This window comes from Protomyctophum parallelum (assembly GCF_964188405.1).
Source record: "Protomyctophum parallelum genome assembly, chromosome: 17".
NCBI lineage: Eukaryota > Metazoa > Chordata > Actinopteri > Myctophiformes > Myctophidae > Protomyctophum > Protomyctophum parallelum.
The window spans coordinates 25,019,163-25,034,301 of NC_139719.1; the positions used below are offsets into that span (position 1 = coordinate 25,019,163).

Below are 15,139 nucleotides of genomic sequence, written 5' to 3' on the forward strand. Positions count from 1 at the left end.
AAGGACCTTAAGAGTATAAGACCTTAAGAGCAACATCACCTGAACTTCCTGAAGCATTCAAAATATTACTGTAAATGAAATCATCATGCGGTATCAGAATGGCATCGACTGGCATACTTGCCATTCCCGATGGCAGCATTGGCAGCATTTTAGGCAGTATCGGCAGCTTTTCCGATACTGGTATTGGTATCGGAACAACTCTAATTCTATATTGTCTGGCGGGTGGAAACCTCATATGTCCAAAAACTGTTCTTTTTCAGATCCTGTCGATCAAATGTAGTTATTATTTTGTCACAAACGCTTGTTACTGCTGTTCATATGTTCAATACACTTGCTCTACCTTCCACCGCTGCCAGTGTGACCACTTTAGAGGAAGCCGGTGGCTCAATTAAGATGTTTTCTGGTAATCCTTGACGGTTGAATTGACGTTTGAGTGACTGTCATTATCGTTCCTAACAGCTGTGTTCTGCTTCACTGATTGGCTTTATTGACTGATTGGCCAAAAGTCTACAATGTTTGTTTGAGCGCCCAGACCTGTTTGTTTTGCAGACGAACAGCGCGTCAGCATTTTTGTTTTCTAGTCACACATGGCGGACACCTTTCCCAAATTTTGGCGTGATCTGAAACAGTGTTGTTTCAGCTCACTCACGAGCAAACTTTGCACTTTTTACACCACTACAATTATTTGAAAACTTTAGTTAACGTACTAGTTACTTTGTAGATTTGGATTATAGTTACAAAACACACTAACCTATTCAGCCTGTATGTGGCATGTGCATACCCCTATACTGTATACTGTATGCTATGACTATTTGAAAATAGACACAATGTCACTTTGCAACCCATTATGGGCTTGCCTTGTAGATATGATATTTTCAAAGGATTTTTATACAATTTATACATTTGAAAACTTGTGAAATGGGACCTTCTGCATAATGTACTTTTACCTTTGGTACTTTAAGTATGTTTTTGGGCCAATACTTTTGTACTTTATTTTGTACATTTGGAATCCCGCACTTTTATTCCTCGTAGCATTTCTGCATTGTGGCATTGATTGTGTTATTGATGATACTTTTACTCAAGTAGACAGTGAAGAGTACTTCTTCCAGCACCAAGGTGTGACTACAGTACGTACGTTCCAGATGGTGCTGTCATTTAGTTTGTTTCACAGCAGGAAGTGTCGGGGCTCAGATAGGGGACGGTGGAGCAGGAAGCACTCGGCTGGGGGACAGATAGTGACGGTAATCTGCGGTGGCTGATTGCCACCTGAGACTGTGGCCGTCGCAAAGACAAAGGAGGCACAAAGTGAATGATCCTCTGCCAGAGAGGAACAATAGTTAAAGCACAAGCTTTCAACATCCGTACGCACACATTGCAGATTGTTGGCTATGTTGGGAAATCTTAAGGAAGTGCGTTGTTACTGGTATGTATAGTATGATGACACGAACAGACGGTGAAAGGTTACACTAGTTCTGAACTAATTTTATTTGTTTACACTGTCCCTCTGCAGCCATCTATTCTACAGTATAAGATCAGGGCGACAGGGGTAGAGTGGCCACTTGCCCAATTCGATCCCAGTCTCCCCCAGAGTTGGTGTCGAAGTGTCCTTGAGCAAGACGCTGAACCCCTAATTGCTCCCGATGTGCAGGTATGGTGCCTTGCATGGTTTCCTCTGCCATTGGTGTATGAATGTGTGTGAATGGGTGAATGTAATGCACAATCTATGTAATGCGCCGTGGATAATGGTGCTATATAAATACACCATTTACCATTTTGAGTGGTGCAACCACTCCTATAGACGGCTATGTGTGTCCCAGCCTAACACACAGACACACACAGGCCAGGGAAGAGGGCTTTTACAGTACTGTATGTACAGCCCAAGTACAATACAGCACCACTCACTTCAGACGTGTCTGATGTTTATTTATTTTTTTATCAAAGTTTCTTTATTAATATTTTCAAGTCACATATGAGTCAAAAATAGGATACAAAAATATCAGTATTTTACCCACTCCGAAAGAGCCACAACCACGGTGTCTCGTACCATTAACAAAGGTATTTCGTACATTGAAATAAAAAGCACATACAAATACTGTATACATATTCAAAAATATAATACACAAACAAAATAAATAAATAATAATAATAATAATGAATTAAAAATGAAATAAAAACAATTACAGTAGGGTCAGTGTTATGAGTTATTAAGGTTTGTTGGTGTCAGCCGCATTCATCCTCAATATATGTTAAAAAAGGTTGCCAAATTGTGTAAAATTTTAAAGCACCAGCGTACCCTCTTGTGGAGTAGTGAATCTTCTCCAATGTCAAATGATGTAGAACATCATTAATCCATGATTTAAAGTTTGGTGGGAATTGTTCCTTCCATTTAAATGGCATTAGTCGCCTAGCCAAAAGGGAAGCAATCATACTCCTGTTTTGCCGGCTAAGACGTAGATCTTGGGAAACAACTCCAAACACTGCAATAGTGGCAGACGGTTCTATGGGCACTGAAAATGTTTTAAATATTGATTGCCAAAATGTATTTATTTAGCTTTAGACAAAACCAAAATGCATGTGCAAGAGTAGCTTGATCTTGATTGCAACGATCACATATAGGATCCATGGTAGGAACTAACTTAGATAGTTTTACTTTGGACCAGTGGAGGCGATGTGTAACCTTAAACTGAATCATAGTATGCCTTAGACAGATTGAAGAGTAGTGTATACTATCCAGTGCTTCCTTAGTTCCAAACATCATCAGAAATGTGTGTCCCTAACTCCCTCCCATTGATTTCTTTAATGAGATAAGTGGTTCCAGGTCAAATTAGTTTAATAAAGAGTAAACTGACCCAGTTACCTCCTTTAAAGTGTGGATTCACTGGATTGAGGGTGGTTGTGATGGGAAATCCGTAATAGATGTTACAAAATTACGAAGCTGCAAAAATCGGAAAAAGTGAGAACGGGTTATATCAAATTTCAACCGTATTTGATCGAAAGACAAAAAAACGCCTTTGTCGAAAAGATCCCTGATTGAAGTGATGCCTTTTTCAGTCCAAATGTTGAATGCTCCATCCATAATTGCGGTTTTGAAACTATGATTTCTTACTATGGGGCACAAATTGAGAAGTCAGTAAGTGAGAAGGCGTGTCTGAACTGTGTCCAGATCTTAAGAGAGTGTTTAATAATTCAATTTGAGGTGTATTTGGACACAGGGTGCTCCAATATTCCGTATCGTCACCTATCTAAAATAATGCTTGTGACACTAGCCACCTCTGGTAAAATCGCTGCATATATAGCATCACAGTAGTTAATATACTGTAGCATCACAATAATTTTACCCACTTTATCCATTTATATGTTGGCTATTAAAAATACCAGATCTACAGGCTGTGATCTTTGCTATTTATATATATTGCTTTTTTTTTTTTTTTTTGATTGCACTCGTTTAGTGAAAACAGCAGTGAGCTTGTATGTCAGCTATTTTCACAATTTTTGCCTCTTTCTTATGCCATTTGACAATTTGGCCAATGTTTGAACAGTTAGTTTGTTGATTACTTTTTATGCAGTAATGGTCTTTTTCTTTGCTTTCTTTCGTTTCTTTATTCTTAGTATTAAAAAGGTCTTCAAGGTCCTTATTTTGTCATCTGGGGACCCCCTCAAAATCATGTGGGGACCCGACCCACAGGTTGAGAACCATTATTTTAGAGAGATGGGAAACCAGGGGCAGAGAGCGAGACAAGAGACATGCGAGACAAGATGGTGGTCCCGGATTGGACCCCGGGTCCTTGGCACTCACTAGACTAGGAGCATTATGGTCTGTGTGCACAGGCTGAGCCCTCAGCCACCAGGCACATCTGTGAGGGGAACTTGATCTTCCGCTTTGGATATATTCAGAGCGTAACACTATTGTATGGTTGCTGTTGGGTGTCAAATGATACTGTGATGCAAGCTTGGGTGGCATCTATCTACCGTATTTATTCATACCAAAAAATACAAAGGAGTCATTGTAGAACGTGTCGCCTTGTCTAGCCTACAATGCTGTCTAATGTGCAGTTAACCTACTTAGACAAGTCATGCTGGGTTTAACCACATGAAACCCTACCCTAGCATCCCGATTCTGGGTATTTCATAAAAGGCGAGAGTTCTGAGAAAATGGTAGATATACCTTTCTTCTTGTAAAAAACAATTGACATGAAAGGTATGATGGATTGAAGCTTTAATAGGACTTAACAGGTAACAACACCTGTGTTTTTAGCATCATGGATGAAATATTGTATAAATCGAAACCAGTCACAGGATGTATTTATATACAGTAGATGCAGAAAGTGAATGGCAGATCGAGTGGCAAAGTGAGTGACAAAGTGAATTTAATGTTGTTTAAAGTCATTTAATGCAATCAAATATGACTTGTCTGTGTGGATGTATGGGCTGTCAAGGCCAGAAAGTAGTTTTTGCTCTAACCAAAGTGCTCTAACCAAAGATTAAAATTCCATAGACATAGATATGACGTAATTTCAAAAGCCATGCATTAAGAAGGGAAAAAAAAGGTTCTTACTGTAATAAACACATGTAGCACTTGACGCAACTCTAGAATTGTATACCGTACATGGCTTGCAGAACATACACAATCATAATCAACACAATCAATAATGACTTCTGCTTTTCAAAGAATACATTTGCATTGCTGACATCTATACAATAGAAACGAACGGGAAGTGGTTTCCAAAGTGGTTCAGGCGACATTCTGGGTTCCTTGGGAGGCGGGTTTAAAGCCCTTATAGGTCTGTCACTGTACAAAGGGAACCAAATGTCCATTTGGTTCCATTTGTATACTCGGATTAATGGGTGGTCCTGGAAATTAAAAGGTTTGAGAACCACTGGAATATATTACATTCAAAGATGATGGGGACAGTTGGGAGGAGGTCTGGGGCTAGGAAGGGACCGTCTGTTGTAGTTAGTTAGTTCTCTTGTAGTTGTTGCTACCCTGAAGGATGATGCAAGCCTCGTCAGCAGTTTGTTTTTCACCACCATGGTGGTTTTATGTTTTTCGTTGTGCTGTCATATACAATCACAAAGTACTGATACAGCACCACAGGCCATGACGGTAAAGACAAGCCACAAAATCACTAGCAGAGAACAGGCCAGTACTGTTTACCAATCAAACCAAGGACACATTCACAGTCCTGAATGAAAGAACTAGAGCTCTATGTACAGTACGGTATCTGTCTGGCCGATTTATCTGCAATTATATGACTTGGTAGGCTATGTGCAGTTATCCAGCCAATGTGTGCTGAAAAACTTTCTCAGTTACATCAAAGAAAGTTGTATTTTATATCATATATAATAAGTATGTATTTTAAATTGACTTGTTTGGTTGTTCAATTACATATTGAAAATCAAAATAAATATTTAAAGATCTATCAATAAGTTATTTTATTTTTTATTAATTTCACTTTGCTTATGAGATCTAAATCTTTGTTTTCTTTTGTCAATCTTTGGTGGTCCCGGACTCTTGGGAATTGGGGGATGGGCATGGTGTGTTGAGTCAATGTGCGATTCTAATCTATGCACTGCTTCAAGGTTCAAGGCTGTAGTGCTTCATTGTTAAATCCTGTGTACAGGTAGTGGTACACAAGACAGGTCCTGGTCCTCTCTTCTCTATCTGACAGAGGACAAAACCACTAATAATAATAACGTATGTACTGCACCTCATCTCTTATCTGTCGGAAGCCATACACATTAATAATAACGTTCTAATCTATATGCACTGCTCCTCTCATCTCTATCTGACGGAGGACAGAAACAGAGTGGCGCTCCAACAATAACAACAGCGTTGGTCGCTTCTGAGAAGGAAACTGTCTGTGTTGCCAGACGTCTATTGTTAGAAAGCAAAGCACTGACACCGGGTTGGAGCCCCTCCAAAACACTTTCACCAGCACCACTACTACTCCACACACAAAGGCCTGTGCTGTCTGTCTGTCCACCACTGGTGGTAAGCAACCGAGTACATTTACTTGTACAGTACTCATTTTGAGGTTCTAACTCGACTATGTCAATTTTTCTATACTTCTGCAGATTTTGACTGCACTACTTTCATTTCAATACTGTAGTTTCTAGTTACTTTGTAGGTTATTGATACAAAACGTACATTATCCACCTAAGACCTATATTATACTTCGGCTATTCAGGAAAAGCCAATCTAGAAGCGACCAACACGTAGATCTGTTTTTTTTTGTTTGAAACATTTTGAATGTTCAGTGCTATTACTTTGGTTATATAAGTATTGATGTCAATACTTGTACTCAAACAAACAAAAAGGTAGGGGCGCACACCAGTAGTGGGGAAGTGCTGACCGCAGGAAATAAAACTTTGACTAAGAAAGGAAAGAGGCCGCACAGCTCGTAGTCACGATACTATAAACTTTATTAAGCCAACGTTTCGGCCTCTTTCCTTTCTTAGTCAATACTTTTACTCAAGCACATTTCCGATTAGAGGCCTTTCACTAGTAAAAGAGTGTTGTTATATTGTGGTATTGCTGCAGTACTTAACACGTCTGAGTACTTCCACTGAGCAGCAAGCCAGTTTGTGTACACGTGCGTGTTTACTCATTCACTGAGTCTCGCCCACCATGAAATGCTGAATGAATGAATGTTGCTGTTGTGGCAGCCAGCTGCTTGTAACTGTCCCAGGCTGCCCCCTAGAGGACATACTGTACCACTTACAGCAGTGGTTCTCAAACTGTTTTGTTTTTGTGGGTTCATTTGGTTCCATTTTTACAATCTCAGAGTTACAGACGTTTAAGGGTACATTTTGTTACCACTGTAACTATCAATCATTAGGCTGGGCACCCCCTGGAACCCCCGTGGGTCCCCAGACCCCACTATGAAAACCATTGACTTGCAGTCGAGGAACAAGCAGCAGTGTTAAAGGCCCTGACTTGGTAAAAGCAAACATCACAATGAGAGTCTGCCTGCTCGCATGGTCTACTTAATGTAAAAAAATATGTTTTTTGGATGGCCTGTACTAGCGCAAGCTCTGAAAGCTGCATCAACAGGTTTTTTTCTCTCGATGCCTCCATTGTAAACAACACGTCAGACGTGAGTGTCTGAAGCTTTCAGTGTGTCAGGACCCTAAACCTTGGTTGCATGCCGCCGTCACATGCCAAACAAGTCAAGTCAAACGAGGTATACGTCGGGCATTAGTACGTAAGGATGACCTTTTTAATGGATTTAAATTAGCTAAATTACAACTGAAACAAGTCATAACAAAATAATAAAAAACTAATTTGCTTGCTTGTTGTTCATATTTGTGTGTGTGACACTGTGTGTGTGTCTGTGTCTGTGTGACTGTGTGTGTGACTGTGTGTGTGCGCGTCTGTCCTAAAGCAGGAGGCAGAATCCAGCCGGCTTCTCTCTGGTGTCGAGGTTGATGGTCCAGGTGATGTACGGTGCCAGTCCTTTCATGCGGGTCTTGTAGAACTGGACAGTCGTACTGGCGGTGCTGGTTTCCTGGTGGCCCACGCTCACCGCCCTGATGAGGACCACCGACATGTCGGGCGCTGGGAGCGGTGCACCTCCTTCAGACGCGTCTCTGAGATCACTCCCGTCTGTGTCCCAGCAGACGGATGGACACACACACACACACACACACACACACACACACACACACACACACACACACACACACACACACACACACAATGCCTATCATCATTCGAGGTCTTGCAACCCGTTCATCTCCAGCATTGTCCTGTCTTTGTATCTTTCAATTGATTTATACATGGTTGCGTGCCATTGTCGCGTACATAAACTAGGCGATCTACAGCACTGGCAAGCTCACAATGTGAGCTTGTAGATCGGCTACTTTCTGTGTGCGGCTGGCTGTTTTGCGGTACGCGACGCCAATGCGACTACATAAATCAAGCCTGAGGGGCCATTCACACTGAGCACATGGTTAACAACCACGATAACTATATAAATCATGTTTTTTTTAAATCTTTCCAACCCAAATGTTTGGCAGTGTCCACACACCACAACTATACCGACGATGATAGTCGTGGACGATACCGTTTGGATCACTTTTCAGCACGATTGTTTGAACGATGGATTGCATTGCCGGTAATTCAAAATCCTTCAGAAGGACATCTGGAATGCAGTTGGTCTCACTGACTCTCGGAATGTTTTGTTGCCAACGGTGACGAGGAGACTATTACTGTATGAATACCGCACTCCGTATATCTATCAGACTATTACTGTATGAATACCGTCTCCCCCGTCTCTCCCTCCGTGTGAGCTCTTGACACAGCTGGACATCTGGTGCGCTGTTTACATAAATCAAATCAAGTTTATTTATAGAGCACATTAACAACAACTTTCGTTGAACCAAAGTGCTGTGTAGAACAATATCAACTAGCACAACAGAACAAACGTAAAACGACATGCTGAGAGGAATAATAAACAAACAGAAGTAACGTCATCAGACAGCACATATATATATATATATATATATATATATATAGTATCTTTCGATTGATTTATACATGGTTGCGTGCCATTGTCGCGTGCATAAACTAGGCGATTACAGCACTGGCAAGCTCACAATGCGAGCTTGTAGATTGGCTACTTTCTGTGTGCGGCTGGCTGTTTTGCGGTGCACGACACCGATATATATATATATATATATATATATATATATATACTGTATATATATATACACACACACACACATGAAACCAAAGCATCATCAACACAGAAACGATAAGAGCCAAAACAACATATAACTTTAAAGTTCTTGAGTGTCAACGTTAATTTGACCTTATAACTTATACAAACAAAACCCACCTTCAAATTGTCATAGTTTACCATGCTCAGTGTGAATGGCGGATAAGTCAGTGGAACTGCTTTGTTTACTACTTCTCAGACGTGTAGCAGGTTTATGGCATGTCTTATTGCACACGGTATGTATGTCCGGAAAACATTTCAACATTCAAGAGGGCTTATTTGTCACCCACATGTGTGGCATGTTCCGCAAGACTGTGCTAAAAAAAGGCAGGTTTCTATTGCACACTGGTGTCTGTGCATGCAATCTATAATAGCAGCGGTTCTCAACCTTTTCCCGGATCACTGGTTCCCAAACACTGGGTCGGGACCCATTTGTGGGTCACGGACACATTTTATGCGTCGCTTTATTTTTTGTTTCCTACATTTTCCCCCCAAATGTTTTTCCCTATTTTTTTTCCTTTATTTGTGTAATTACATAAAGAAATAAAAGAAAATTGAAAGAAATTAGAAAACAAACAAAATAATATCTGCTATTTTCACTAGTTTCGGTCCCCGGCAAAATAATTTCTCCTTTGGGTCTTGAGCTAAAACGTTTGGGAATCAACCACTGCACTTGACAATCTCAAAAACTGCGTGGCCCACCCATCTGACCAGCCGAGCACGGGTGGGCCGCACGCTTTGCTGGAGCATGTTTATTTTATTAATGATTGATCAATCAATTGTGTTCCGGGCTTGGATCAATGGAACTGGACATTGTATTGTATAGCACATCTTGGTGTTTGCCATCAGGTTGGGAATCGCTGCTCGGTAACTTGTAGATGTGTAACAAGACATTTTAACGGCGATACGATGCATGGACGATATCGGTTCATTCAATTTCAAGGCGATACAATTCAATGATTTAAAATCGATACAGTAACTATTGAGCAAATACATAAAATCTGTGTGAAATGTGGATAGTGCAGGCGATATGGGAAGGACAATGATTAAACCTCTATTTTTTTCTTGTTAAAATTACTAAATACAATGCACAAGTAGTATTGATACAATCTATCATTTGCATTGCAAAACGCAAAGCGATACGATATGTTTCTGTTTACATATCAATATCCTTCGATTCTTGATCTAAAAATCGATATTTCAATGCAGTTACTATATTGTCACACTCCTATTTCTTTTTACATCAGTAGCTCTCTCTCTCTCTTGGTCTGTCCCCCTTCTACTCAACTTATCACCTCATGACACTCATCAAGTGTGTATATGTGCTACTGTAATCTTCTTTTTTTGTAAATTTGGGGAAGATGTCATTTGTGGGTTTTTAAAAACTATTAAAAGGTGTGACTGTTCTCTTGACTCTTGTTTTACTGTAATAGTAGTCTCACAAGATGGATTGTTTTGAAAGTGTCCCACCATTTTCAAATGTTTCCGTGAGAAAATGTGTGAAAGAATACAAAATATTGTACTTTTGACTCACTCATTTCATTTCTTGGAAGGGACTCACTCTTGATGGCCAATCCAAAAGTTCACAATTTTATTTTCCAATATACAGCAATGCTTTGATATTAAAAAGGAAATGTATTTTGTAAGTTGTGCTTTTGATTGCACATTGTGAGCTTCTAGATCAGCTATTTTATAATGGACAAAGTACAAGATGGGAACCCCTTTTGGTGTTTTAAGCATTATGTTATACTATAGCTGTTGAAAAATAGATCTACAAGCTCAGCGCGGCATAGAGTGCCACGCTACAAGCTTGTAGATCTGCTATTTTTGAAAAATCGTGAAAATGTGGCGCAAATCTTTGAATATATTTATTCCCAGCGAACGTTTTTAAGTCATATCTTTGCTTCTGGCTGAAACAACATCTTTTCAGATGGGGGTCAGTGGCCAATTACATTTTTGACATGACATTTTTTGTTTGAGAATCACTGACCATTTTCAGAAAACTTAAGACTCAAGACATTTTGTAGAATCTGGTCTCAGTCCTAACTCCTAAATGGGTTAATTGGTTAACAATAAATTATGTTTGTAGGCCTAATCTAAATCTGCAAAGTAACTAGTAGTAAATATAAAGTATCAAAAAACAAGTAAAATAAAAATACCAAATTGTACTTAAAGTATTAAAAAGGCTAGACCTCTAGTATTCTTGCTATAGTGTGTTTGGTCAATAACCAAGGCTCTCCAGCTCGACTTTCCAGCTCTTTAATAAACAAGAAAATACATTTTCAGGTGCCTTTCACTTGTTTATTCTGTATCCTGTATGAGTTCTTTCTTTTGATTGAATAAAATCGGTACACTGACCTAAAAACATCACCAGTTCAGGTTTTATATAATCCACTAAATTGATTAGTCTGATCAACCGCTTGTAGCCCGGTATTTTGCTTTGCTGTACAAAGATAGTTGTATTTCCACTATATATATTTTTTGAGGGGCACTAGCCCCTCCTATATCCAGCTTTTGGTGACTGTCCACAAGCATTAGTTTTGCACGAAAAACACTCCTTGGGCTAAATACTGCCATAGCCACTTGCCCTTAATGTGCCCAAATGTGCTGACCTCATCACATTTGATGATGGCTATGGCCGTTTTTAGCCCAAGGGGTGTTCTTCATGCAAAACGAATGCTTAAAAAGGATTCAGAATCATGCCGTGACATGTTACATATGATGTTACTTAATGCATAATTAAAATTTGACATTTCTTCCATGTTAATGGTACCCAACTTGAAACCCCTGAATTTACCATGATATAGGATCATAAAAAACCTTGAATGAATACACTGCAATCTCTTTTGGGACAAATCTTAGATTGACTGGCCTATTAGAGTGGTTAAATAATCGTGATATTTATTGATTGAACTCATCTTGCCCAAGGCCTATAATTGCTAAGACCACTTCAGGATTTTCATCAGCGGACGCAGCTTCAGCCACCATTGCTCCTTAGGGATCCTGTGGACAAAGTCGGTCTGCTCCTTGAGCTGCGCGACGGGCTGGAAGACCAGTTCCCCGCGCATTCCCAGCACACAGCATGAGTCCTCGGAGGTGGCGAGCACTCGGCCTCGCACTGGTGTCTCCCGCAGCTTCTCGGAGATCCACTGCATCGCCCTCGCCGCCATCTCGATCCCCACGTTGCGGTCGAGCGGAGAGGGCGCCCCGCCCTGCTGCATGTGCCCCAGCACGTTCTTCCTGCAGTCGAACGCCCCCTTCCCCTCCTCGGCGTACAGCCGGTAGACAAAGTCCGTTGTGTAGTTCTCGTGGCTGTTCTCGTTCCTGAGGACCAGCTGTCCGTGAGTGCTGTTCTTCATCTTCTCCCTCAAGTGCTCAACGTTGGCCTGCAGGTCTCTGATGTCAAAGGGCTCTTCGTAGACGTAGGCGTCGGCGGCCCCCGCGGCCAAGCCTCCCACGCTGGTCAGGTAGCCGCAGTAGCCCCCCATGGTCTCCACGATGAACACGCGCCGCTTGGTGCCGCTGGCCGACTGCTTGATGCGGTCGCAGGTCGTGGTGACGGCGTTCATGGCCGTGTCGGCACCAATGCTGAGGTCCGAGCCCGGCACGTTGTTGGACATGGTGGCAGGAACCATGACCAGGGGCACGCAGAACTCCTCGTGTTGCCCGCGCGCCGCCGACAATTCCAGCAGTGAGACGTAGGCTTCGAATCCGCCAATAACCAGCAGCGCATTTATGTTATGCTTTCGCATTTGCTCAGCAATTTGCTCGATGTGCTTTGCAGGAAGTGTTCTTTTGGTTCCCAGCAGGGATCCGCCTTTGACTGTCCATCCGCCCAGATCAGCCCATTTGACCTCCTTGATCTGTCCCTTGTAGAAGCCCTCGAAGCCATCACTGACGGAAAACATCTTGTGGCCCTCGGAGATGCCCACCCTGATGGCAGAGCACACTGCAGCATTCATGCCGGCTGCGGGCGAGCCCACGTTCAACACGGCCACGTTGAAGTTGGTCGCCAGCTCTGATTTAGGTTTACGGTGAGACAATAGCTTGTATGTCCTCAGCTTGTTTTCAAAACTTCTCCCGCGGAGCTTGAGGGCGTCCTCGAACCTCCTCTCATCCATGGCCTTCTGCAAGTCCTGAGTCATCTGAACGCACTCCATGAGAGGCAGACGTACAGTCTCGTTGCCAGACAAACACACAACACAGGCTGGATTGTTGTCTTTTGTCTCGAGCAGCGCTAGGACTGCCTCCACACCCATGCGACTTGCCAGGATGCGGTCGAAAGCAGATGGGGTCCCTCCTCTTTGGACATAGCCGAGGACTGTCACCCGGGTGTCGAAGCCCAACCGTCTGATGACAAGATCCTTCACTAAATTAGAAGTAATGGGCTTGCCGTGCGTGTCGACGGCTCCCTCAGCCACTATGATAATGTTCAGTCGTGTACCCGTGGAGCGATTAGCGCACAGTTTCTGACACATCATGTCCTCCCAGCCGTCCTTTGGGGGCATCTCGGGAATCAACACCCAGTCTGCTCCGCATGCCTGGGCACTCGCCAATGCAAGGTAGCCACAGTGCATGCCCATGACCTCCAAGACAAATGTCCTCTGGTGACTCTGCGCCGTGGTCATGATGGCATCCACCGTCTCGATGATTCTGTGGAGTGCCGAGTCGGCGCCGATGGTCATGTCAGTCCCACAGAAGTCGTTGTCAATGGAGCCCACAATGCCCACGATGTGCAGAGAAGAGTACTTGCGAACAGCGTCGTTGTGGATTAGACCTTGGTCCAACAGTTCCGCCAGCAGCACGCTCCACTCCTCCCTGAATATGTTGGCTCCTATCAAGCTGCCGTCTCCGCCAATGACACAGAGGTTGGTGATGCCGCACTGCACCAGGTTGTGGGCGGCCTTCCGTCTGCCCTTGTGGGTACGGAACTCTTGGCAGCGGGAGCTCCCGATAACCGTTCCACCCAGTTGTAGCATGCCCGAAACGCTTTCCTGCGTGGCTTCCTTTATATTGTCCCCACCATCCACCATGCCCTGATATCCCTCGTGAATTACGTAAACTTTGGCTCCTTCGTGTATACCCATTCGAACCACAGCACGCAGGGCAGCATTCATCCCTTGAGCATCCCCTCCGCTCGTCAGCACGGCGATGGCCTTTCCCTCTCCAGAAAGGTTTTCACAGAGTTTCTTTCTGCTATCTGACCACGCCATGTTCACATGTTTTCAGGTTATGCCATGATACAACAGAATACCACAGTAGTTACCGTTGTGATTAACTCTAATTATGGTATACGCTACATGACATATACAGTATTACATTAATGCCTCATGACGTAACGCAGAATGGAAACCCAAATATGGAGAGCAGCACATCTGGATGCTTTTCCCTGTGTCGTTCCCTATGCATTTTGGGGTGCATGCAGCAATGCAGGGGCTTCCATGCATTAAAGCTATTTCAAAATAAACTAGAAAGAGTGCTCCTCGGAGCAACATACACCCTGTCTGACGATCTGACCAGTGTGAGATGTGGAGAATGCCAGCTGCGCCCTGACAACCCAGAGAGGTTTGACCTGCCCTTTATAATGGGTTCTGAGGGCTTTAACCTTTAACCTTTGTCCTGGGTTCTGAGGGCTTTAACTCGGGGACTCACAGCTGGGATGTTGAGGTTGGAAACGATACATTCTGGATGCTGGGTGTGTCTGAACAAGTTTGTTTGGTCTGGAGTCACCTTGGGTACTTAATCAAAGGGTTCCAACGCATCGACAAGACGACGGGAGCTTGTCGTCGGGAGTCTCCTGCCGACAAGCTCACACCGCTTTCAAACTGGCCGACAGACAACTGTCTGCTATCTGGAGCTACCTTTAGCAGACTCTTACCAGAGGAGGGAGTCCACTCTGGAGAATCTATAAAGGTGAATATGCAGCAGACTCCAGACTTCAGGGTCAGTCTCATTGAAACGGAAACCTCAGAGGATCAGAGTCCAGCTGGACTGGAAAGCTGCCATCCATGCTGTGATCCTGGTACACACACATACATACCTTCACACACACTTTCACTGAAAAACACTCACTTTCCATTCATTCTCACTGATGATGATAATATTGTCCCTCTTAAGATATTACCTGGGAAGATCAGTGTAACTGTGGAACAATGCAGTTAGAGATGATGATGATAACACATTGAGAGTCTTTACGGGTGAATATTTACTCCGTTTTGTGGCCAAATGACAGTTCCATTAACAACTTAAAGTGTTTCCAAAACAATGGTTCTGAATCTTTTTCATGTCAGGGACCCCCATCTTAAAATATTCTGTGCCAGGGAGAAGATTTATTTAAAAAAACAATTCTTCCAATTCCAATAATGTGGATTAAACCTTGATGTAAAATCGGAATTCTTGCCTGATGGTGTAGCCTACTA

At 42.7% G+C, this 15,139-nt stretch overlaps 2 protein-coding genes across 3 annotated transcripts in view; one reads left to right on the plus strand and one right to left on the minus strand.

The window, feature by feature from the left end:
* The window catches only part of pgs1 (phosphatidylglycerophosphate synthase 1), a 39,179-nt gene extending 29,053 nt beyond the window's left edge, over positions 1-10,126 (plus strand). The window contains exon 11 of one of the 2 annotated variants that reach the window (XM_083787251.1): positions 7,386-10,126. The gene's annotated coding sequence lies outside the window, so the exon portion shown is untranslated. The remainder of the gene's footprint in view (positions 1-7,385) is intronic. The other variant, XM_083787252.1, reaches the window with a different exon arrangement.
* Positions 10,127-11,659: 1,533 nt separating this feature from the next.
* On the minus strand, positions 11,660-13,933 carry LOC310874664 (ATP-dependent 6-phosphofructokinase, platelet type-like; the record flags this gene model as incomplete). The annotated part of the gene is made up of 1 exon (XM_083787525.1): positions 11,660-13,933. One exon carries the CDS (start codon positions 13,931-13,933, stop codon positions 11,660-11,662), a length of 2,274 nt encoding a protein of 757 aa, XP_083643651.1.
* Between the last annotated feature and the right edge of the window lie 1,206 nt (positions 13,934-15,139).